The sequence below is a fragment of the Egretta garzetta genome, unplaced genomic scaffold, assembly GCF_000687185.1.
Source record: "Egretta garzetta isolate BGI_Z169 unplaced genomic scaffold, ASM68718v1 scaffold584, whole genome shotgun sequence".
NCBI classification, from domain to species: Eukaryota; Metazoa; Chordata; class Aves; order Pelecaniformes; family Ardeidae; genus Egretta; species Egretta garzetta.
The window spans coordinates 244,970-267,184 of NW_009259529.1; the positions used below are offsets into that span (position 1 = coordinate 244,970).

Here is a 22,215-nt window from a genome sequence, read left to right on the forward strand (position 1 = left end):
GGCGGGGCGGGAAACAAACCTAAATGATGCCTTTGGCGTTCCGTGTGGACAATGGCAACTATTTTTTCCATGCTATTGTTTGAATTCTAAGAACAATTCCATGCTGCTTACTCTAGTAGTTCAGTGAACCTCCGTGACTTGCTTAGATTGGATTATATAAATTTTTACTGTTCTGCTGAGTCCTGCAGCGTGAACGTTTACATGGGTAAGCAGCATTTCTTACACGGATCTAACAGCCCCAGGTTGAAAGTGCAGACTGCCATTCTGCTTTGAAAAGGAATTTTTAACAGGTGAGAATTTCAAAATGTCAAACGGAAAAAACCCGTGGATTTACTGCTAAGTCTTTTCCTAGGTATCTTAACCGCAAAAGGACCCGTATCAGCTTTGAAATTAAAATCATGCTTGTTCTGAAATGTACATTAAAAGCTGGCTCACAGAACAAGCTCCTAACGTGTTTCTGTACTGCTTGCCCATCAGGCGCTATCAGAGTGCTGACCTTGCACAGTCTGTAGGGGAACTGTGACCTAATCTCTGGCGCCAGTTGAAAGGGGGAGAGCTTGCTTTACTTACGGGAATAGCACGCTTTGTGTAGTCTACTTGTCAAGAATTCCACCCCAGAAGTGTTCAGCAGCTAGGTAAAGCACGCTTCTCATCGGCTTTTTTTAAATTTCCATGTTCAGCGATGGGTTCATTTTGCGGATGCATGTGTGAAAGCACACAGCTCTGAATTTTACCCTGAAATACTCGTTTGCAATTGACTTAAATTTTTCTCAGCAGTGTTCCAGTTTGATTTGGCAACACGGTATTGTTCGCTCATGTTTACATGAACTCTGGTTTTTACCTAATGCTGTCTCTAGCTTGAAGCTAATGTTGCTTATCCAACATCCCTACTAATCGGCTCCGATTATTAATTGCTCCAAATGCTCTTTTGCTTTTAAACTCAGAGAATCATTTAGATTGGAAAAGACCTTTAAGATCATCAAGTCTAACCGTTAACCTCACCCTGCCATCCCACCACTAAACCATGTCCCTAAGCACCTTGTCTACCTGTCTTTTAAACACCTCCAGGGGTGGGGACTCAACCATGTCCCTGGGCAGCCCGTGCCAGTGCCTGACAACACTTTCAGTGAAGAAATTTTTCCTAATGTCCAATCAAAACCTCCCCTGGCACAACCTGAGGCCATTTCCTCTTGTCCTGTCGCCCGTTACCTGGGAGAAGAGACCAACCCCCACCTCACTACAGCCTCCTGTCAGGCAGTTGTAGAGGGCAATGAGGTCTCCCCTCAGCCTCCTTTTCTCCTGGCTAAACAACCCCAGTTCCCTCAGCCGCTCCTTATAAGACTTGTGCTCTAGACCCCTCACCAGCTTGGTTGCTCTCCGTTGGACATGTCCCAGCACCTCAAGGTCTCTCCTGTAGTGAGGGGCCCAAAACTGAACACAGCATTCGAGGTGCAGCCTCGCCAGTGCTGAGTACAGGGCCACGATCACTGCCCTGCTCCTGCTGGCCACACTATTCCCGATCCAAGCCAGGATGCTGTTGGCCCTCTTGGCCACATGGGCACACTGCTGGCTCATATTCAGCTGGCTGTCAACCAGTACCCCCAGGTCCCACTCTGCCAAGCAGCTTTACAGCCACTCGTCCCCAAGCAATGAGAGGGGACGTCTTTACTCTGTCTACACAGCTGGGTTGTTGCCTTGTCCACAAGTGTTCATTTTTTAGAAGGGGAGGGAGAGTAACCTGAAGAATGTTTTCACGCTGAGTGCTGAAAATTACAGTGCCTAGATAGTATTTGTAGAGAGCAGAAATATTTTTGCACTGTTCCTGAAGTGAATGTGCTGAATTTTGAACTCCTTCCCGCCTCTAACTAGATGTCATCTTCAATGTCGTGAATTATTTCACTTGTTTCTAGGAAATTAGGGTATCTCGAGTAGATTCTTCAGCAAGAACAGTTAGATTTAGATAATACTCGTCTATAAAATCTGCCTCATCCTTTGTTGATTGCCACCAAAATGGCCGATTTCTGTACAAAGTTTTGTATTCAAAACTTTGAGGTCTCCAAAGAAATATTGCTGGAAAAAACCCATCTGGAGCTGCAAATGCAGACAAGGCTGTATCACTCTTGCTTTGGTGTTTCTTTACGGCAGTTGCCACAATTTTGTTGGTTGCCTTTGAAACTTTGAAAGCAAACTCTTACCAAGTGAGACACATTGGCCTCCTCTGTCACACGCTCTGTGTGTGTACGGACTCAACACACACGCCGAGCGCTACAGCCGGTCAGCTGGCGCGCGACGGCGGTCGAGCGGTTCCAGGAAAGCTGCTGTCTTGAAAATGCTTAGGCACTTGGAGTGAGCCAATGTTTGCATTCAACGAGAAATACTAATTTCAGGGAGGTGTACTTTCAGGGGGGGCTAGTCGGAGGCATGACTGCTTTCTGGCGAGCAGCGCGTTGTGTTTTGGCACCAGTGCTAACTAGGCTCACGCCTGTGCTTCACAGATGAATCAGCAAATGGCTGGAATGAATCTCAGCAGTTCCGGCGCAGCGATGGGCTTTGGCCAGCCCCCCAGCACGGCGGCGGGATGGACGGGGAGCTCTTCCGGTCAGACGCTCAGCACGCAGCTGTGGAAGTGAGGGTTGCAAGAGAAGTCTCACCCAGAACAGCCACCTAACATTCCTCCTTCAAATTGCATTTACTTTCGCTGTTCCTTCCATGTACATACATTCTTTTTCTTTTTCCCCAGCTGTTCAGATTAAGAATTTAACTGACTGACCGTGTCGTGGTCTCTATTGATTTAAATTTGATGTAGTGAAAAGCAGATCAAGAATACATTTATACGTCATCGGCAGCGTTTTCATACAGTGCATATGATTTCACAGACCGTATATTTAAGAAGCTGCTTAACCACATAACTGATTTTTTTTCCCTCAAAATTCTAGATGAAATGTTTGCATATAAGGGATGTAGCTATCATGTTAGTAATATCCAAAAATACGAACCCTGACCCCCCAAAACTACCCAGTAATCCTGTAGAAGGTACTGTATGAACAAATGTTTAATCATATATAAATAGAATGTAAATGTATCACTGAGCAATGTTTTCTAGTGTACCAAACAAATTCTGTTTCATCATACATTTCACTGTGATGTTACTATGGTGTGCATAACAGGGAATACGGTTATTGAAAGGAAGATAAACCTGGATGTTGCTGTAGTTCTACAAATCAATAGTTTATTCTTTTAAAAATGAGCATTTGATCCATTTGAGTTTCCCGTGATGAAGTATCCGGCCTGGCTCACGAGGCACGCACGCAGTATTAACGCTGAGAACCAGCGGCACAGTTCGTACGCACGGCGACTCGGCGTGGGCAGATGTGTTCCCCCTTGCAGAGATATCCAGGTTTATGACAGTGATTGTGTTTACATTTTATGGTGCCTCGTAATGATAAAATGTTATTTCCCTATATTAAAAGGATAAATCCAAAAATGGTTGTGGGTTTTTTATTTCATTACTGTATGACCTATTTGACCGCTGTTTCTTCAAGAAGTCTACTTTTAATGAAGGAAAACATGTTCAATTCCGAGGATCCATTTATGCGAATATTTAGATCAACAGTGTGTGAGTTAAAATCAGTTTATAATTACACCATTAAGCTGGATAAATACAAAAAGTATATACAGAAATGATGATTTTGAAAGTACTCCATCGAAGCCATGTTTCTCTTGATTGATTTTACTACGTGGGAACAGCCTTAAAACAAAGGTGAGTGTCAGTTTGTTAAGACAAGAGGTCAGAAACGCATGCAAACAAGTTAGAACAAAGCACAACCACTGGGATTTGCTTATTAGAGTATCTGACAACTTCCTTTTGTTTCCACAGAAGTCCGTCAGGTGTCTATTAAAAGGTCTGGCGCAGAAGTAGGCTATTTTAGCTGGCTGAATTCGCACACCTTCTGACACACCCACTGTACTGTACGTCCCATGTTACTGTGTCTCCACGTCATACCTCAATATTGACCGTGTCCAGGTGGTATTTTGGCTCATTAGCTAGATTTACTTTTTCTGTTCGTGTGTGCCATACAAGAACCTATAAAATAACGTTTGCGTTAGTGCGGTCATCTACAGAGATGATGCGAAAGTTTTTAGTGAGTGTGGAAGCCGGTACCTTTGTGCAGTTGTTTGCTTTTGGCTCCAGCTCCTCCACTGTTGTTATCTGTTTCAGAAAATCAGATTCTTGCATTCCCGGTTGGGAACCACGACGCTTGAATACGGCTTTCGGATGCGACAGAATCACTTGAAGACTCACAGCAAAGCCTTGGGGGGGGAGGGGAGAGGAAAAAGGTTAAGTAAAACCTTTAGACTTTACATTTTTTGTGCAAGTTACACTTAAGCCTAGAAATCTTCTATGTTCTTTTTAAAAATGTGCCAATTTGATTCTATGGATAGACAATATTGAGTGGGTTTGTACATCCTACATTGTTTTAGTTTTGCCCTGAAGGTGCAATCACATTTTTTTAATTGCACGGTATTTTCAACCTGTTTCATCAATTTCCCATCACGTACAGACTATATGCTTTTTTGCCTGAAAGTCAGGTATTGCTAAGATCTCCGACTACCCTTCCTTTCTACTTCTAATTAAGAAATAAAACTGACTTTTAAGTAAAATAAAATGTATGAAATTTATACCGTATCAACGCTCCTAGGTATAAAGGTGAGAGTCAGAAAAAAAGGTGAGACTACATTACTTAGAAGAACTGCGGTCTTTTGCAGCCATTATTTTAACGTTCCGATGAAAGACAAAGTCATATCAATGTTTTGCCTCGCACACCGTGTCGTTACTGTGGACTTGTGGATCGTTGTCATCAGCAGTGGACTGCAGCTGATCTGCGCATTGCACAGCACGACGGAAAGAACTTCATCAGTGCACATGCCTCTCTTTGCCGTGCGTTCCTCTAATAACATACATTTGGGCCCTCAAGGGGAGATTACAAACTGGGAAATCGCTGTTTTGAACAAACTAACTCGCCCTCTCCGAAGCAGCTCTCGTGAATCTCCAACTGCCGTTATTTATAGAACATTCCAGCTTTCATTCAGCAAGGTTCAGGCGCATGTATGCTGCTTTTAGGATGACTCAAAACTCGACCGATACGCTTGTAAAGAAAAATCACATTTGTAACTCCTTACGTCTAATTGCCAAGCCTGCCACAGAAACCCTTTTTTCATCAGTTCAGCCGTCCCGTTATGGAGTAGTAACAGTTTCGATGTCTGTTCTAGAAAACTGCAAGAACATTTAATTCTAAAGCCACTATTAAAATTTTCTCATTTTTAAATGAGTATAACTTTCTCTAATGGAATATAAATCTGTCCCCTTTTTCATTAGAATTAGCTTGCTACTGAATTTTCCTTGAAAGTAGCTGTGGCTTTTACGGGAGCCTGTTAAAGGGGAAGATACAAGGAAGTAATTACTACATCGCATGTACAGGCAGCACACTGCAAACCACTTTTGCCTTAACTATCATGCTCTTGCTTGTAGAAAAGCACTGGAAGTCACCAGAAAGTGGGTTGGTTTTTTTTTTTTTTAAATAAGGATTTGGACACTGAGATGAAGACTATGGGTTGGATGTAAACTGAGGTTCCCAATTCACCATGGTTGAAGAAAACATGTTGAACTTTACACGTTTTATCCTGCCTTAAGATAAAGAAGAATAGGTGTCTAGATGGAAAGGGCTTATCCTGATCTAGTTAAAGATGTCCCTGCTCACTGAAGGGGGGGGGTGGACTAGATGACCTCTAAAGGTCCCTTCCAACCCCAAACATTCTATTCTATGATTCTACAATCCACGCCTTGCAGCGTACTTCAGTGAATAAAAGGCCTCCGGGAGGCGTGAGACTTTGGCTGCAGCCTGTCCTCGCTCTGTGCGGTTAGGTTAAGCCCCGCAGCTCCCGCTCTGCAGCCTGCAGCACCTGCTAGCAGCGGTGCTGGGATCCAGCTGTTCTCTGCTGCAGCTGCTGGGTTTGGGCAGGGGGTACCAGGCAGCAGAATGGCCGCTTGCACTTCTCCTCCCAGGCAGGGCTTTGTCTCCTGCTTCCTCCACCTCATAGCCCCACTGCAAGGGAGCACAAGGTGGGCTCCCTCCCCGTGCTGTTTGTAGCCAAGCGTAAGCGTCTGTGAAGAGCCAAAGCGGAGCTCTTAAGCTCCTCCTACAAGGGACAGCTGCAGCGCACACAGCCAGCTTTCTGCACCTCGAACGACAGCCATAGACTTACCGCTGATGAACAAGCCGGCCTGGTGCAGTTCAGTATTTTCAGTTAGGTTTAGTTCTTTTTTTTTTTTTTTTTTCTTCTAAATTAGAAGAACCAATATAAAGTTTTGGAGCAACTGGGCTTTAGTTTAGTGTGCTTGACATTCTGGGCACAAAAAAAAAAAAAAAAAAGAACCCAAACTTTACAAGGGAAAGCATTGTTGGAGTCCCAAACAGCTTTGTGAGCTGCTGTTTGCTATTTCTTTTTAAAAAGATTTAAAATTTATTTTTTACGATTTAAGCCGGTCATCCATGGAAAAGAAAATGAAGTAAAAACCAAAATTAGACTAGTGTCCTAGTTTTTAGAGTGGAGAAGGAGTCCATTCTAAGCAGGAGAGACATACTTTCTACTGCATAGCTTTGCGTATCTCAGCTTGGCTCCCTGGCCCCCATAGCCATGAATTTCTTCTAGGCTCTCTTGTTGCAAAGCTTGCTCCTCTGTTGAGAAAACTGGATTCAGTTCTCAGGATGGGTTTCTCCTACGCACAGATCTTCAGATGTGCCACGCCCCCTGCATGTAACATGTGCCCTTGCTACCATGCTCTGGCAAAACCACCATTTCAGGGTGCTATCAACCCCCTGCCCCCATGTTTTCAGGCAGCAAAAGTCAAATTAAACTGACTGTTGTACATGGCAAGGGCATGGACTGCTGTAGACTGACCGGCTTGAGGCCTGAGGTTTGTTTCCTTGATTAGTGGTCATGCACTCTTTGCTTCTTAAAATAATCCAATAAAGCAGCAACTTGAAGAGATAAAATAATTCCCAAAGCCTTATCTCCTGGCTCTCTAGTTCTTCAGCTGTGCTTTGTAGCTACTTTAATTGCACATGTATGACATTTTGTATTTATGGAGATAGACTGCAGATGGATTTGAGGGAAAACCATTTTCTAGTAACAACTTTCGGTTAACTTTTTAATCACAGACAGATCATTTTGGCATCAAAGAGGAGATGGCTCAGCTTTTGACCAGACTGGCACTAGTTATTTCTCTCAGTAGATAATGATCCTGTGGTAATAAATGGAAAGGCACTGTTATTTTGAAGTCTATCCGCAAAGAGGGATTAATCTGGGATTACTGTCTCCAGCGAGGCATAACAGAACGGTGCTACACTCGTACAATCCTTTTACTTGGTCACTATTCCTACAAGGTCATACTGAGCTTAAGTTCACATGAAATGCCACAGGACAATTTCATAGCCAGAGTGTGAGGAAGCATTTTTGGGGTGGGGTTTTTCGTGTTTAATGCAAGGCTGTAAATTAAATCTAATTGGCTAAAGAGCCACCTGGATAAGAATTAATTTGTTGGAGGACAAGATACCTAGGAGACATGGCAAAGATTACATCTGTGCTTCTTTCTACAGAAGCCGTTTCTGTGAATTCACACCGTGACTTGTGGTAGATCTATGGCTTCTGTTAAAAGGCAGAACCATTTTTCTTCATCTGGTTAGACTGAGACGGTCCTTAAAGATTTTTGTTGCTGTGATTTATGCCTTTGCTTCCTGAATGCTCTAGATAGGATAGCAGCTGAAGGCAAGCTAGGAACTGGGAGTGTTTATCATGTCCGGAGTGTATAAATGCTAATGCTCAGTGCTGATGTTAGAATCATAGAATCATTTAGGTTGGAAAAGACCTTTAAGATCATCAAGTCCAACTGTTAACCTAACCTTGCCCTCCCACCACTAAACCATGTCCCCAAGCACCTCATCTGCCCAGCTTTTAAATGTCTCCAGGGATGGGGACTCAACCACTTCCCTGGGCAGCCTGTTCCAGTGCCTGACAACCCTTTCATTGAAGAAATTTTTCCTAACGTCCAATCGAAACCTCCCCTGGCACAACCTGAGGCAATTTCCCCTCATCCTATCGCCTGTTACCCAGGAGAAGAGACCAACACCCACCTCCCTACAGCCTCCTTTCAGGCAGTTGTAGAGGGCGATCACGTCTCCCCTCAGCCTCCTTTTCTCCAAACTAAACAACCCCAGTTCCCTCAGCTGCTCCTTGTAAGACTTTTGCTCCAGACCCCTCACCAGCTTTGTTGCTCTCCTCTGGACATGTTCCAGCAACGCAACATCTCTCCTCTAGTGAGGGACCCAAACCTGAACACAGTATTCAAGGTGCAGCCTTGCCAGTGCTGAGTACAGGGCCACGATCACTTCCCTGTTCCTGCTATTCCTGATATAGCCCACACTATTCCTGATCCAAGCCAGGATGCTGTTGGTCCTCTTGGCCACCTGGGCACATTGTTGAAATGGACATACTGGTTTCCACACAGGTCAAGGTACTACCTTTGGCTTGTCGAACATGGCTTGGGGTCTGCTGCCTTCAGGTCATCTCCTTGTGACATCCTGCTTGGGTTGCACTAAGGCAGAGGTGCTCAGCCAGGAGATTTTTCACAGTGAAGGCATTTGCTGACTTAATTCACCATGAAAATGGTTCTCCATTTTAAACTCAACATTTAAAGTAGTCATTGCCCTTTGATGGAGGGGTGGTTTGGGGTTTTGGTTTTTTGCTGGGTTTCTTTTTTAGTGTGGTGTCTGCCATAGCCACCCAGTTAAAATTTTTTTGTTTGTACTTGTGACTTCCAGCAGTGACTCTTTCAGACTCAGGCAAAATACGCCATGTTTTGCAGTGTCATTAACAGAAAGGCTTTTTTCTCAGGGAACCGTAAGAAAGATGAGATCAACTAAAGATCTCATAATCACAGCAAAATAATTAAAAAAAAAAAAAAAAAAAAGGTGATTGCTCAAGCCCTAGCAGAGGAACTTAGGGCACAGTGGATGAGCTCTGGGATCACAAGTCCAAAATCTGCTTGCCCAGTGATTCATGTGCTGCCCACGGACCAATCTCTATGACAAGTAGCTCCTGGAATGCTAATGGAAAGCATGCACCTGTTTTCCTTGAACAATCATGACATGAAGAGAATCACAATCTAACTTGTTCTCATGGGAGGTCAAAAATTCTGACGCTGGGAACAAGCCAAAAGTAAATCACTAACAGCATCATTTAATACAGAAGATTTTAAAATCAGGTCTATAATAAACAGCACAATACCTACCTCAGAATCAACGTCACTTTTCCCTTAGAACACCCAATTCTCTCTCGCTTTTCTTCCCTGAGGGTAAGGAAGTCTGTGTCAAACTCTAGAACCCACCTACAGTTAAAACTTGAGGCAGAACTTAACTTAAAAAACACCAGAACTAACTCATTCGGTTTGTTGGTTGCCAGACAAGAAGCAACACAGGAAATTGCTATTCTGCTTTCTGAATGCAAGTTAGCATTGGAGAATAGCAGTGTCAACCACAAACTTCTCAAAACAAATAACCAATGTTTACTGAACTGATCTAATGTGATTGCCATGCGTGAGTGTATTTCAAAGAAGAATCTAGGGAAGTTGGCCAGCAAGGGTCTTTGAGCTGATCCCAATTAAATCAGCAGGACCTGCCTCCACTCACAGTAGGTTTGAATTTGGCCCTGTATTTTGAGGTCCAGAATAAGAAGTTTATGTACTTCAAAGCAAGGATGTGCTTCTTCTGAACAGCCACAAGTTAAGTCAGTGGTCCCAAACCTTTTAAGCAGTCATTCTTTTCACACCCAGCCTCATGATCAAGTTCTTGTGAAAATCACTACAAAAAGATACTTCTGTAAACCAAAGAGAACCTCCTTAACAGTGCCTTGGGAATCAGCACATTAATTATAAACTACTGTAGACAGCTGAGCAGTTTAATATATGCATCTATTTTTTTGTCTCATAGTAATGTTTTCAAAAGGAATCCTCGATCTTACTTATGTGCAGTATATGGTATAACCCAAGGTGCCTGTGTATTTGGTGCCAGCAGATGGAGGAATGCCAGTGATGCCAGTGAAGTACTAAAGCACGGACTTCGGTTTGTTAGCAAGTCTTCCAAGTCCCCAGGGGTATGCTGGGGAGTTGGGGGCGGGGGGGAAGGGTGGAAAACTGAGTGTTAACACGCATCCTGTGGACTGCACCCGTTCGGACACCTACACAGTTCTGGAATTACAGGTGCGGTTCTGTTTGCCTGTGCCCTTCCACCGTATTCCTGAGGGGAACGAAGATGCGAACTTAACGTAATTTTTTACACGCCTACACAGCATCCGTTTCTCTCCTTGCTGAAATTAAACATGTAATTTAACTTCTGACGTTATTTTTTGAAGACTAATAAGAGTTCTCTCACAAAGCAGTAATTCCTTGTTTGTAGATCTGCAATAACTTCCTATACTCTCAACGCTTGTATCTTTGTCTCTATAACCCTCCCTTCTGTGACTTCGCTAAAAGTAGGAGCAGGTAATGCTCCTAACGGAGCTGCTTTTCCCTCATGCTAGTGTTTCAGCCAGCAACTGCAAAGTATAAACAACAACTTAAGAACTTTCCATGTATCTCTTCATGTCTGGGTTAAAGTCCCCTGGCCAATGCTGTGTAATGGCTTTTTGCCTGCTGCTAATGAATTATGAAAGATGTTATCATCTTTATAATGCCCACAAGTAACCACTTCTACAGCATAGTATCCATATGTATCTATAAACCCACAGGCAGAGACTGTTAAAATGCACAGCTGCAGTCCTCAACAGGCTGCACAGGTTTGGGGATTGACATACCTACTTCTCCCCTGAGCAATGCCTCTGCCTGGACACTCAAATATTTATTTTCATGCCAGGTGATACTATTAACTTGAAATGCTTCTACAGTGCAGAAGAATTCACCTCTCGATGTTTCTGTCTTTGAGGTGTTAACAGCTATTAGTTCTCCTTTACTCTTTTTAACCAATTGTCCTGTAAATACTGTGCATGTTTTTCATCCAAGATTTCAATCCATATAAAAACACTCTGTTGAGAAAGCACTGTCCTTTTCCCTCTCCCAGAACATAAGGGTATCGGAAAAAAGAAAATGGCTGGCTATTTCTACCCCGTTCTTGCCCTTGTATTCTTACTTTTCCCGTTCCCTCTCCTTCCTGAATACAAAAGATGCTTAAGTGCAAATATGGTATCATTTTCTGGGGAACCAGCTGCTGCTACATCAGAAATCGGACTTCTGCGCAGCGGTGATTCATGTGGCAGTTGTGAATATATACAAAAGATTGTCTAAGCATGGACTGACAGCAAGACAGAGCTATGTGGTGTGCTAACTTCATAGCAAAAGATTGATTAGATCCATTATGAAGCCTTTCTGCCTTCATCTACCAGGCTATAGCTGTCAGTGATTTTTCTCCTAAGCCCAGTGTTTCAAGCTATATCCATCTACAGTTATCACCATCACTCCAAATAACCAATAAAAAATGAATAATTTCATGACAGAGTAGCATTTTACAACATGAGGTCTAAGAAGGGTCTACATTTACACTGCCTGGTGTAGATTGATGACACAATGAAAGGCAGGGGCTCCTTGCAAAAATTAATTGGATGAATTAATTTACAATTAACTTGTTTCAGACAAACAATTTATACAACATAAAAGCCAAGTTGCCGCATAAAATGAAAACCAAGTGAAAGTAAGTTCAGATATCACCAAGCAGCAACTTAATTAGACGAGATGTGCAAGCTAAGACTTCCAGGATATTTAGTGCTGAAGGGGCTGCATACAGCAGCTGCACTTCAGAAGTTTTAAAAGCTGCTTACACCAAGACATCTGTTTCTGTCCCACTCATTTAAAAAAAAAAAAAAAAAAAAAAAAAAAAAAAAAAAAGAGTTATTAAGTTATTATGAGAAACATTCATGTATCGTGAAACTTGGGACTTACCTGCCATGTCAATAGCAAAGGGTCTGTCAGCTCTCCAGCCAGTGTACCAGCCAACAACTTTGCCGTTTTCCACGACTGGGCGCTCATACCGTCGTCCTCCCACCAGTCCCACGGGCCATACCGACACTTTGCGGGTAGTACGCATCTGCAAGAGGCAGGCACAGCATGACTGCATGCACGTTTTCCTAGTAGGCTTTTTTTTTTTTTTTTTGCAAGTGGTGGTGGAAAGGCTACACATTAATCATCAAGACTAGGTATTTAAAAGCAATTCTAGCTTACAGATTTCAGCCCAACAGAGTAAGTATTTGAAAGCTGCATGTGCCCACGCGTCTTCTGTGAAATCTCCAGCTTTCTAGCCCAGAGGCACCTCAAATCTACTGAAAATATCCTATTCGTACTATTTTTTTATAACAAAAATTTTTAAAGCCATGAAAAAACCCAGCATTTGATTTCTTGTTTGGGTTTTCAAAGGTGTAGCAGATCTTTTTTATCTGCAAGACTATAGCATCCTTCCAGTAGTATTATTTCTATACATTGCTGAGGTATTGTACAAGCCCAGCAAGAGAGAATATTGTAATAATGATTAATAAATACACACTTCATTAAGACAAGCACAATTAGTTTGTGACTGCCAACAAATAGACTGAGTACAGGAAATTGTGACACACAACTCTTCCCCTACCTGCAACATACCAGGTTTGTACAATAGATGCAGCTCAGATCTACTAAAAGCTCACAAAAAAGTATTAAGTATGGGCTAAGCCTTTTTAACTTCTACATTTTCTCCTTGAGAAGCTCTAGTAATCTTCTGAGAAGGACAGAAAGCAGGTCGGGCAGGATGCTTCTGCTAGTTTGCTACCAGTAACGGGAGTTCTTCCCAATACAAACGTAACTAAATGCAATTCTGGAAATGTGGTCCTCATCTAACCTAGAGGAATCTATAGATACTAAAAAACCTACTCTTTCTTTAGGAAAAAACGTGCATGACTGGGAGTCAGTGAATTCAGTTCAGTGGTTAGTAGACCATTTTCTTCAGTAAACAGGAGATAATGTGACATGAACCCTGACGCACTGCTCCCCGTGGGAAAAATCACTGACAGTCTGGCACGAGAACTTGAGAAGATGAGTGCATGGACACAACAACTTGCACAATTTAACCACACCATTTCAAAAGCCACTGTTTTAACTACTGTGCTTAAATATGGTCCTCTTTAAGCAAGTATAAAACTATTTCAGTGTAACGTGGGTTTAATTTGATCAATTTTTAAAACAAACTCATCTTCTATTGTAGTTGAGGCCTAATCCTTAGGGAAAGGTTATCCCTTTCTCCTTCCAAGCACTCCTCTTAGCAAAAACAAACACAGTTTTACATATTTGTAACTGCAGTCCCCTATCGATAGATGTTGAAGTAAAAGACAACCTTGGTTAAATATTAAACACTTCCCTCTCTTTCTGCCAAGGTGAAAGATTTATCATGCGTATCATCTAGACTCCCAGGAGATGCACCAGAAAAAACAAAGACGTCACAAAGACTCTGGCTCACATTTCTAAGCTTGAAACATTAGCAGGTTCTTAGGAGAACTTCCACATAGGGAAAGCATAAAATACATATTTAAAAATCCGCAAATATGTACATACACACAGGAGAGAGGCATGTACCTTTCCTCCCTCCAATTCTTTGTTTGTCTTTAAATTTGCCTAGCAAAATTTTCTCACTTATAGAATCATAGAATCATAGAATGTTTTGGGTTGGAGGGGACCACTAGAGGTCATCGAGTCCAACCCCCCTGCAGTCAGCAGGGACACCGCCAACTAGATCAGGTTGCTCAGAGCCCCATCCAACCTGGCCTTGAATGTTTCCAGGGATGGGTGCCTAGCAAAATTTTCTCACTTCCACCCTAATAACTGTTGCAGCCAGTCAGTGAGAGACTGCTATGAAATCTTTCTACAGGTTATTGTTAAACATGTTTGTCTCTTCTTCCTGCTTAAGATTATATTTTCCAATCTCTCCCACTCCTCCATTTAGGAAATGCAGAGCTAGAAATCAACTATTTGGATATGGAAATCAGTCAAACCTTCTCATGAAGATCTTCTGGCTCTGGTTTTAACGATACGTCCATTTCGCAACTTTGCCTAACGGTGTATTTATATTGACATCCCAACACATCAGACATGGACATAGAGCATCATCCTGTTGGGCTCGTCTACGCAGGCAAGCCTGCAACATGTTTCCAAGGGCACAATCAAGCCACATACACCCAACTGTGCAACACCAGTACTAACCACCAGACGAACAGAGATGCCCACTAACGATTTGTGTTGCTATTAATACCTTCTGGAGGGTATGGACACCTGAACAAATTACTAGTGTACTGGTTTATAGCATTTTAGCTACTCTGTGCCAAGTGCCTGTACCCATGGCAAATGTAAAGTGCCGCAAGATGGGGCAGGCGGGCTCTAACTACAAGAGTAGCTAATGCATGGTAAGCCCATACCCTGCCTTTTCTCACAGTAAGCATTTGGGCAGCCGTACTGCAAAACGAGCCAGGTCACACAAGACTTCTGAATTGGGTCAATAGCAGCCATAGCACTCATGCTAGCAGAATCAGACCGATTTACATGAATGTTTTACCATACACAATGCGTAGGAAAATCCTTTCAATGAAAAGTATCTCACTGACCTCATGAAACCAACAGGAAAAGACCCAAGAAGTTTTAATTATTACAGTCTTGGGTCCATCTCGGTGTCTGTGAGTTAAGTCAAAACATCAGCAGGAAGTAAGTAACCCTTTGCAGAGCTCTCTATTTTGTCCTTGGGTTACTTGCCGTATTCTCACAAGTTACATTTTTGGAGAATGAAATAAGCAGGTGTCAAGAATACAGCAATCCCTTTTAAGTAAAAGCTGAAAGAGCACATCTAGACCGGTATTTATGCTAATTCTGAAATACCTTACAGCCTCAGGATATGCTAAGCAGATGAAAGTAGGAATATTTCTTTTAATCTTCCAAGAATAGCATTACTGCAGTTAACATACTGATGTGTTAAGGCTGCATTTATGTATGATGGGGAGAAAGCTATTATCTGGATTAAAAGGCCAGCCTGCATCTGGAATTTGGTGCTGCTAATCATTGGGACACAAAAAGGTGATTCAAAAACATGTTAATTCTAAATAGCGTTATTGCTGTGGGTTAAACAACTGCCAGAATCCTATAACTTACAAACAGCTTCCTAAATTACTCTTCTCTGTCATTCTAATGTGCAGCAGCACATGCTGGCTTAATACCCAGCATTTTAAGTCCTGGTAGCTCATATGAATGGTATTCATCTTACTCACGCTTAACTCTCTGCAAGTAAGGCATCTGGTCTATCCTAGTTAGACTTCTACAGTTAACAAACAGAGATAGGAACCTACTGACGTGATTCATTCTGCCTGGCACAGACAGCTGTCTTAAGGTAGGATGAATCTCCCTCTGGGAATGCTTTTGTCCTTGATTTACTTTTTGATTATCTGAAAGGTGGTCTTGGGCATAGGAGTGAGGTACTGGATGGGGGAAGATGAGAAGAGGACTCTGGTACTGGTAGAACAAACCCAAATGAAGCGGGGCGGGGGGGACGGACACAATTGGGAAGGAGTGGGCAAGGAAATGACAGGAGAGAGGAGTAACAACTGACCAAAGAAATCCCAGTGAGGTGATGGGCACAGAACAGTAAACAGCGTAGCAATAGAGGAACCACTAAAGAGTAACAAGAAAAAATGCAGAAAATGTAGCTGGGCAATAAGAGAGAGTGATAAAAGCATTACCAAAAATAGCATCTCATTAGTCAATCAAGAAAAGCTGCTTAATGGGATGCGCCGGACTGATGGATAGGGAAGATACCAAGCCGGTAACAAAATATAAAAGCCCAAGGGGAATAAAGGCAAATGACAGACAGAAGGAAACATGGCCATACTTCCTACAGTGAAAAGACTTCCAGGCTGGAACAACCATCCCGGTGTTTTTGCAGCATGATGTTGATGCATTTTTATTTGGGATTCAAAGCTCTCAGCAAATGCAAACCTGGCTGCCACACACAGTAAGCTTTTTTCCTCCCCCTGTTGTCTGTCACTTCAACCCCAGTGTAATTTGTGATCTGCACCCGTCAGGCTACAGGTTATCATCCAGGCTCGCCTCCATCCCAGCAAGACTCAAGCAGATTTCTGTGCAAAATTCAGCTTTATCATTACCAAAGACAGGATCTAGAGCTCCTTCACTACAACTCTTTCACAGGGGAAAACGTTACGGGTTAAAGCATGAGCACAGCCAGGTTCCCTATCAGTCCTCACACAGGCGTCCTGCATTACTCACAGGTCATTTAAAGCCAAATTCTGCTTCAACAAAACTTACGTGACTGCACTACAAGTCAGAGGGATAGCTCAGCTGCAGCGATGCCATGCCCGCTTACTTAGGCATTAAATGGAGCTTCTGCCTCTACTTACCATTACTTCAAAGGAGGTACTGAGTCATAGAAAATCTATGCCAGTGGTTTTTGTGGTTCAGGGACTATGATGCTTAGGGGGACAGTAACTTCAAAAAGCAACTTTGTTGTCAGCAAACTTGACTGTAAAGGGTATGTCTTCATGGGAAAACTTGTAAAAAGGGTCTACAAATAAAAAAAAAAAATTGTCAATCATTGATCTAGTCTGCTCTGCAACCCTCACAGGTGAGCTGATTTAGTGTTTCACCATCCTCACTATTAGAAAGCTCTTTTCCAAACATCTGCCTTAAACCTCCTCTGCTGAGTTGTACCCAATCTACACTGCAGAAGGAGGATAGATTAATTCCCCTTTCTCTCAAGCAACATCTTACATATCAGATACAGTGATTAATGCTTCTAAATTATACCAGGATCCTTGGGCACAAATGTCAATATTGCTTCCCTACAGGAGAAAACTGTACTAAATTTAACTAAAGCAGTTAGGAGCCTATTTCTCTGGATTGGGAAGACTTCCAAAACACTTGCTATGCACGTTTCCTTTTGGCCCTTCTACTTACTAATTCTTTTTCTCATCCTATTTGTGTTACTCCAGTAGGTTGTGTTGACTGAACTTCTGAAGAGCTGCTGACCATTGGTAATTAATTTCATAGTAACAGTATCAGTTTCACAGCTGAGAAAAAGCCTGCTGTCAAAGTGCAGAAACAGACAGTGCTTGGTACTTTGTAACCCAGAGCCCCTCACTTGGATAAATCTGCTTCAAATAGCTTTTTTTTTTTGTCACTGTTTCCTCTCATTTTTATGCTATTTCATTGTTTCTCTACCAGTCTTTTCTAATCCAGCCTCTTTAGCATAGGTATTACATGTCTATGTGCAAGGGGAATGTCAGTGCGCATTTAAAATCTGTCAGGTATTCTTAAATCATTTATGTACTAGAAAGGTATTTAATGCACTGCTAACTCTACTTAGATCCTTTTTCATTATGAAGAAAATAACTAATGACTGCCAGCTAATATTTAATTCTGTCTAGGCTACTGAATGTTATTTTTAAGACTGTAGCAAAAATTTGATTTTTCCAACCAGCTCCAAGAGATAGAGCAGAAGATCTCCATGTTTTCAAAGATAAACAGATTCACTTACACTACTTTTAAATCTTTTGCATAAATATATCCATTAAAAAATACACAGACGTTAGCTTAGTACAGCATATAAACATTAGGACAGTTATGTAAAAGTTATAGAAGGAGCACTAACTCTTTCCTAATCAAAGTTGGAATAAATAGTAAATATTCACCTCTTCTGTAATGTCTTTTTTGAGTTACTCTCAAAATATTTTACAAAGATGACAATGGGAAAACTGAAGCCTGCATGACATGCAATGCCTGCAAGTATTTCTGCTCTATTTTTAATAACAAGGATTTCTTCTTTCGGGCTACAGACTGTTAAGAGTCATTAGAATACCTGCTACCTTCATACTCACCTTTTGGGAGAGGGAAGGGTGGGGGCATAAGAAAACAATTTCAGTCTGAATCACTCACACAACTTGCCCTCTGCTCTACCATGCCACTATGAAAATGACCACAGTTGGACAGCCCTCACCTTCAATGAGAAGGTCGCGCCCATCAGCCAAGACAAAATGTTTCCTATTTTCTCTCTGTTCTTCATGAATCTTTGTTCCCATCTGGCTGATTTGAGGATGATCCTACATGGGCAATTTAGGCCATTACATAAGCAATGTAGCTTATGTTCAAACTATTAGGGAACTTTTGTTTAATTTGATGGTTAAGTTACTCCTGCAAAGAGCAATCCAGCTGACTGTCCTCTTCACTGATCATATTCTTTACCGCTCCATAAATCTTGGAGTTACCTGTAAAGACTATCTCAACTTCAGGAGAAGGGGTTGAGCTCTCTCCCCTCCTGCCTCCTTTCCAGCTTGAGCTCTACCATCATTGTCAGGGCATGCTTGTGCAGGCAAACAGCTACAGCAAATTGAATTCTGGTCCTCAACTCAGCGGCCAACAGGGCTAACTGCTAAGCTATTAAATTAAAGTTTGGGTGTTTTTTTCCCCTTAGAGACAACAATTAATGCCGTGATTTACTTTTAACTCCATGCTGCAAGGCTGTACTCATGTCACACCTTATAGCGTGGGTTCCTCTAAGGAGACCCAGTCTGCAAATCCTCAACTTGCACTCAGATAAGATAGCAGTATACGCCATACCTGCATGCTCTAGGCACCGAGCAAATCTTGCTACGGAATTTTAGACACCAACGACCAAAGGGCTAGGGGTGACAGTGAGGGAGATCGTAGGTTTAGATATCAGCATTTTAATTTCACATAGATCTCAGCTTAGGTGTCTGAGCAAAATGCAAAGGTGACAGATATAATCTAGAAAGGAATCTCTAAAAATCAGTGCGTTTCTGAATGCAGCAAGCTCCCTTTCTTCACACATGGTGAAGACCTTTACTCTGTTCTTTATACTCCGTAAGCAGCTCACTCCTCACTCTCAAAGGTTTCAGGGGAGTCTGCATGACCAACAGCCAAGTGGACCTCCAATGCTAATTCCTCCAACTTGCATATGTATCCATACACCAGCCAAGGCAGAGGACGCCTTTGGCCAACTACTCAAAATACGTAAAGGGCAGAGAAAATGCCCAAGACGTAGAAACACAGGAATGATGTGAAGAGTTAAGGGAAGTGGAACTTAGCTATGTCTACCTTCGGTTTCCAGTGCTTAGGCTAACCTTGTTTTTAAAATCTCTCTGTGAAGGTGGAATGCCAGCTTTATCTAAGGTTTTGAAGTTATAAGTCTAAAAACATGAAATTGGCAGTTGCTAGGCATCAGTCACAATATTACAATAACTTGCAGTCAGGAAGAAGATGAAGCACAAAACGCAACAGAAACTGTAAGAGTCACTCCAAAAAGAACAGCCTATAGTAAAAAAAAAAAAAAAAAAAAAAGAAGTTATAATGATTCATGTAGAAACACCTGTAAAGCATATCAAATACAGTAGTTGGGATTTCAGGCCTCTCAGTAGCTTTGTTACGAACGCAGGCTGATGTTCAACGGAAAAAAGATATTTTCAGAAAGCAGACTGTGATTTTTGATGGAGAGATGCAGATGGACACCTCCAGGTGAACAGATCACACCTGAGCAGAAAAAATATAAATTATTTTCGAGGTCTGGATCCCAAATTAATAAATGACAAAACACAACACAATTAAGTAAAAGCATGCTTTTTTCACCTGACCACCATTATACTCAAGCAGAAAGAGTCGGGAATAACTTAAAGGCCACGCTTCCTCTCCTGGAAATACTTCTTCGTCATTGGTGCAGTCCCACTTGGTACTCTTAAGAATTTCACAATCACTGAACCCATCAGTCCCTTCCCTGGAAAGGCTTCAGGGAGCCTTTCCTAACAAAGCGCTCAGCTGAGCCAGTGCTCAACACACAGTAGCAGCAGAAAGACAATCCAGGCTCTCCACCTTACTCTAGAAACGACCACTAAACCTGCTCAGACCCTGACCAGTTTGACTTTGAGGACATAGTTTTGCCAGTCAAAAACTAAGCTATATACCCACATGGTATCATACATCTTAGGAAAAAAGACAATTATAAACCGCACCAGAGGGTTCCAGGTTTACTACAGGTGGTGACATTCTCCAGCAAAACACTACTGTAAACTGGTTGAGGTTTTTTTTTTTCCCCCCCGCTTTCCATGAAACAAATTTTGCCCAGGTCGACTCCATATCAAATATAAGCTACTCATTCCTATAAGTACCAGAGAGAAGTACTTTGGACAGAGATTAGAATTTCCTCATCAAAAGCTCTCAGAAGTATCCCATGGCAGTTCACGTCAAAGCACGCTCCTTTTTGATCACGCCCTTACGGTTCATACACCCCCACTCACAGTGAAGCCTTTGCTGATTTTGCTTTGTTAAAAGGGCTCCGTCTTCTGTAAGGGCACTAAGGGAAACCCACAGCAAAGGAGCTGCCTTAAACGTAATCCTTCACTGACATGCAGTTCCCTGGCACGCCTTTCTGCTCTGTAGTAATGCCTTTTTGGCCTCCGAGCGAAACGCATCCCTAACACCAATGCTTCTCTCATGTTGGTTTTACAGTCCTCACTAGCCTTGGTTCCCACTCCCCCAAGCCCTCGCTGCTGTTACTGAAACCAGCTTTGACTCAAAGAAAGCCACTACAAAGAAGACAGACCTACTACTTCATAAGCCAGCAAATGTACATAGCTGCTTGTGGGCAGATGCTAGCAGACATTGCTGCTGGCCATTTGGGACCCACATGTCTCCGGGCCCGCGTCAGTGACATGCTGAAGGTCACCCAGCCAGCACAGGATGGTGGCAGGACCAGAATTCAGAGCTCCTGTCTCATCCCTCTACATTCATACTACCCTCCCCAGTGAGCAGACTACAGTTTATCAGCCCTCTTTTGGGATTACGTGACTGTGGGTCTGGAGAGTTGTTCCTGGTAGAGTAACAAACTGAAGAAACCTCCCTCTCAGGTATTGTTACCGCCACTTCCACGACAGGAATTACTACCAGATTTCATCTGCACACAACACGTTCTGAAGCTGTTCTCTTCATGCTTGGAGAAGACGAGCATAGCTTACCCTCATAAATCAATCAATTCCTGAAGGAGAGATCGGGATTTACTACAGAGCTGTCAAGCCAGAATCCATAAAGAGAGAAGTTTTTTATCAAGGGGGAAAAAAAACAACCAACCAAACCCAAACCAAAACCCAAACCTCAAGCAGTGCCTTAACTGAAAACAAGACTACTGGCTCTCTCCAAATGCAACCTCCCACTTGTAGTAAAGTCACATCCAGTTGGCAAAGTGTTGCCCAGGGGCAAATTTCCCCATGTGACTACCAGCAGCGTCCCAGAGACCTTGCATACAGCTCGTTAGTGACCCCAGAAAACAGGCACGGGAACTTGCAGTGGTAACTCAAGCAAAAGCTCCTTCCCCGCTCCTGTAACAGAGCTTTCCAACCACATTTCACAGGGTCATGCGCATGTGTCTGGCTGTGAACACAGGGCTCAGAATAAACATCTCTTCCCCAGCAGCTGAACCCTGGCGACAGAGAAGCCTGAGGACTGCGGAGCCGTGTGCTGGAGGTTACCGTTCTTGCTAGCAAAAGGAAACACGGATTACCCCTTGTGCTTGCAATTTTCAAGGTTAACCCTTCAGACAGGTTTATCCTTGCCTGCATCTCCTAGCTGATCAGAGAGGTAATTTGTACCTTTTTGTTTCATCTTTCAGAGCAATTAGAACAATAATACAGGAAATTATAGCAGAATAAACCTGACTGGACCCCCTTTCGGTAGCTCTGGGCGACTCGAGTGATACGCCTGCCAATACCGTTCCTTTAGCTTGTCCCTAACGTTGGTACTCCAAAAAAAAAAAAAAAGAGATTAGTCTCCAAATACCTTTTATCCCCACTACTCATTGTGGTGAAGTGTATTTTCTGTATCAACTTACGGACTCCCTAAGACTGAATCAGATTAGCTTTATATCCCCAAACAGAGGTGGACACTCCCGTCATCGCATCAAAGACGGGTAAGTGGAATTACTCTGCATTATAAATGCGCTAAGCACAGCCACGAGATTTTAAGAAAATCAATTACAACAAAGGTTTAGCCTCCAGGCAAAGGTCTTCAGATTAGCGAGCTTCAATGCT

At 42.6% G+C, this 22,215-nt stretch overlaps 2 protein-coding genes across 2 annotated transcripts in view; one reads left to right on the forward strand and one right to left on the reverse strand.

Moving 5' to 3' along the window:
* SMAP1 (small ArfGAP 1) overlaps positions 1-3,429 on the forward strand; it is a 77,294-nt gene extending 73,865 nt beyond the window's left edge. Inside the window, exon 10 of the mRNA XM_035893103.1 lies at positions 2,496-3,429. Coding sequence (XP_035748996.1) covers positions 2,496-2,630 — 135 coding nt within the window. The 3' untranslated portion in view covers positions 2,631-3,429. The remainder of the gene's footprint in view (positions 1-2,495) is intronic.
* A 568-nt stretch (positions 3,430-3,997) lies between these two features.
* B3GAT2 (beta-1,3-glucuronyltransferase 2) lies at positions 3,998-14,166 on the reverse strand. Its single transcript, XM_009637567.1, has 4 exons — positions 14,122-14,166; positions 12,047-12,191; positions 4,163-4,311; positions 3,998-4,084 (listed from the first exon to the last, which is right to left on the reverse strand). The coding sequence occupies exons 1-4, from the start codon at positions 14,164-14,166 to the stop codon at positions 3,998-4,000; spliced, it is 426 nt and encodes a 141-aa protein (XP_009635862.1).
* Positions 14,167-22,215: the final 8,049 nt, after the last annotated feature.

Bases quoted from the DNA above. Each gene is read 5' to 3' on its own strand.
- B3GAT2 (XM_009637567.1), bottom strand. From the start codon at position 14,166: ATGGACGTATCGTTAAAACCAGAGCCAGAAGATCTTCATGAGAAG. The intron at 12,192-14,121 runs GTTTGACTGATT...TGCCTCTTGCAG, and splicing joins CAGAAGATCTTCATGAGAAG to ATGCGTACTACCCGCAAAGT. The intron at 4,312-12,046 runs GTAAGTCCCAAG...TCCCCCCCCAAG, and splicing joins CTTTGCTATTGACATGGCAG to GCTTTGCTGTGAGTCTTCAA.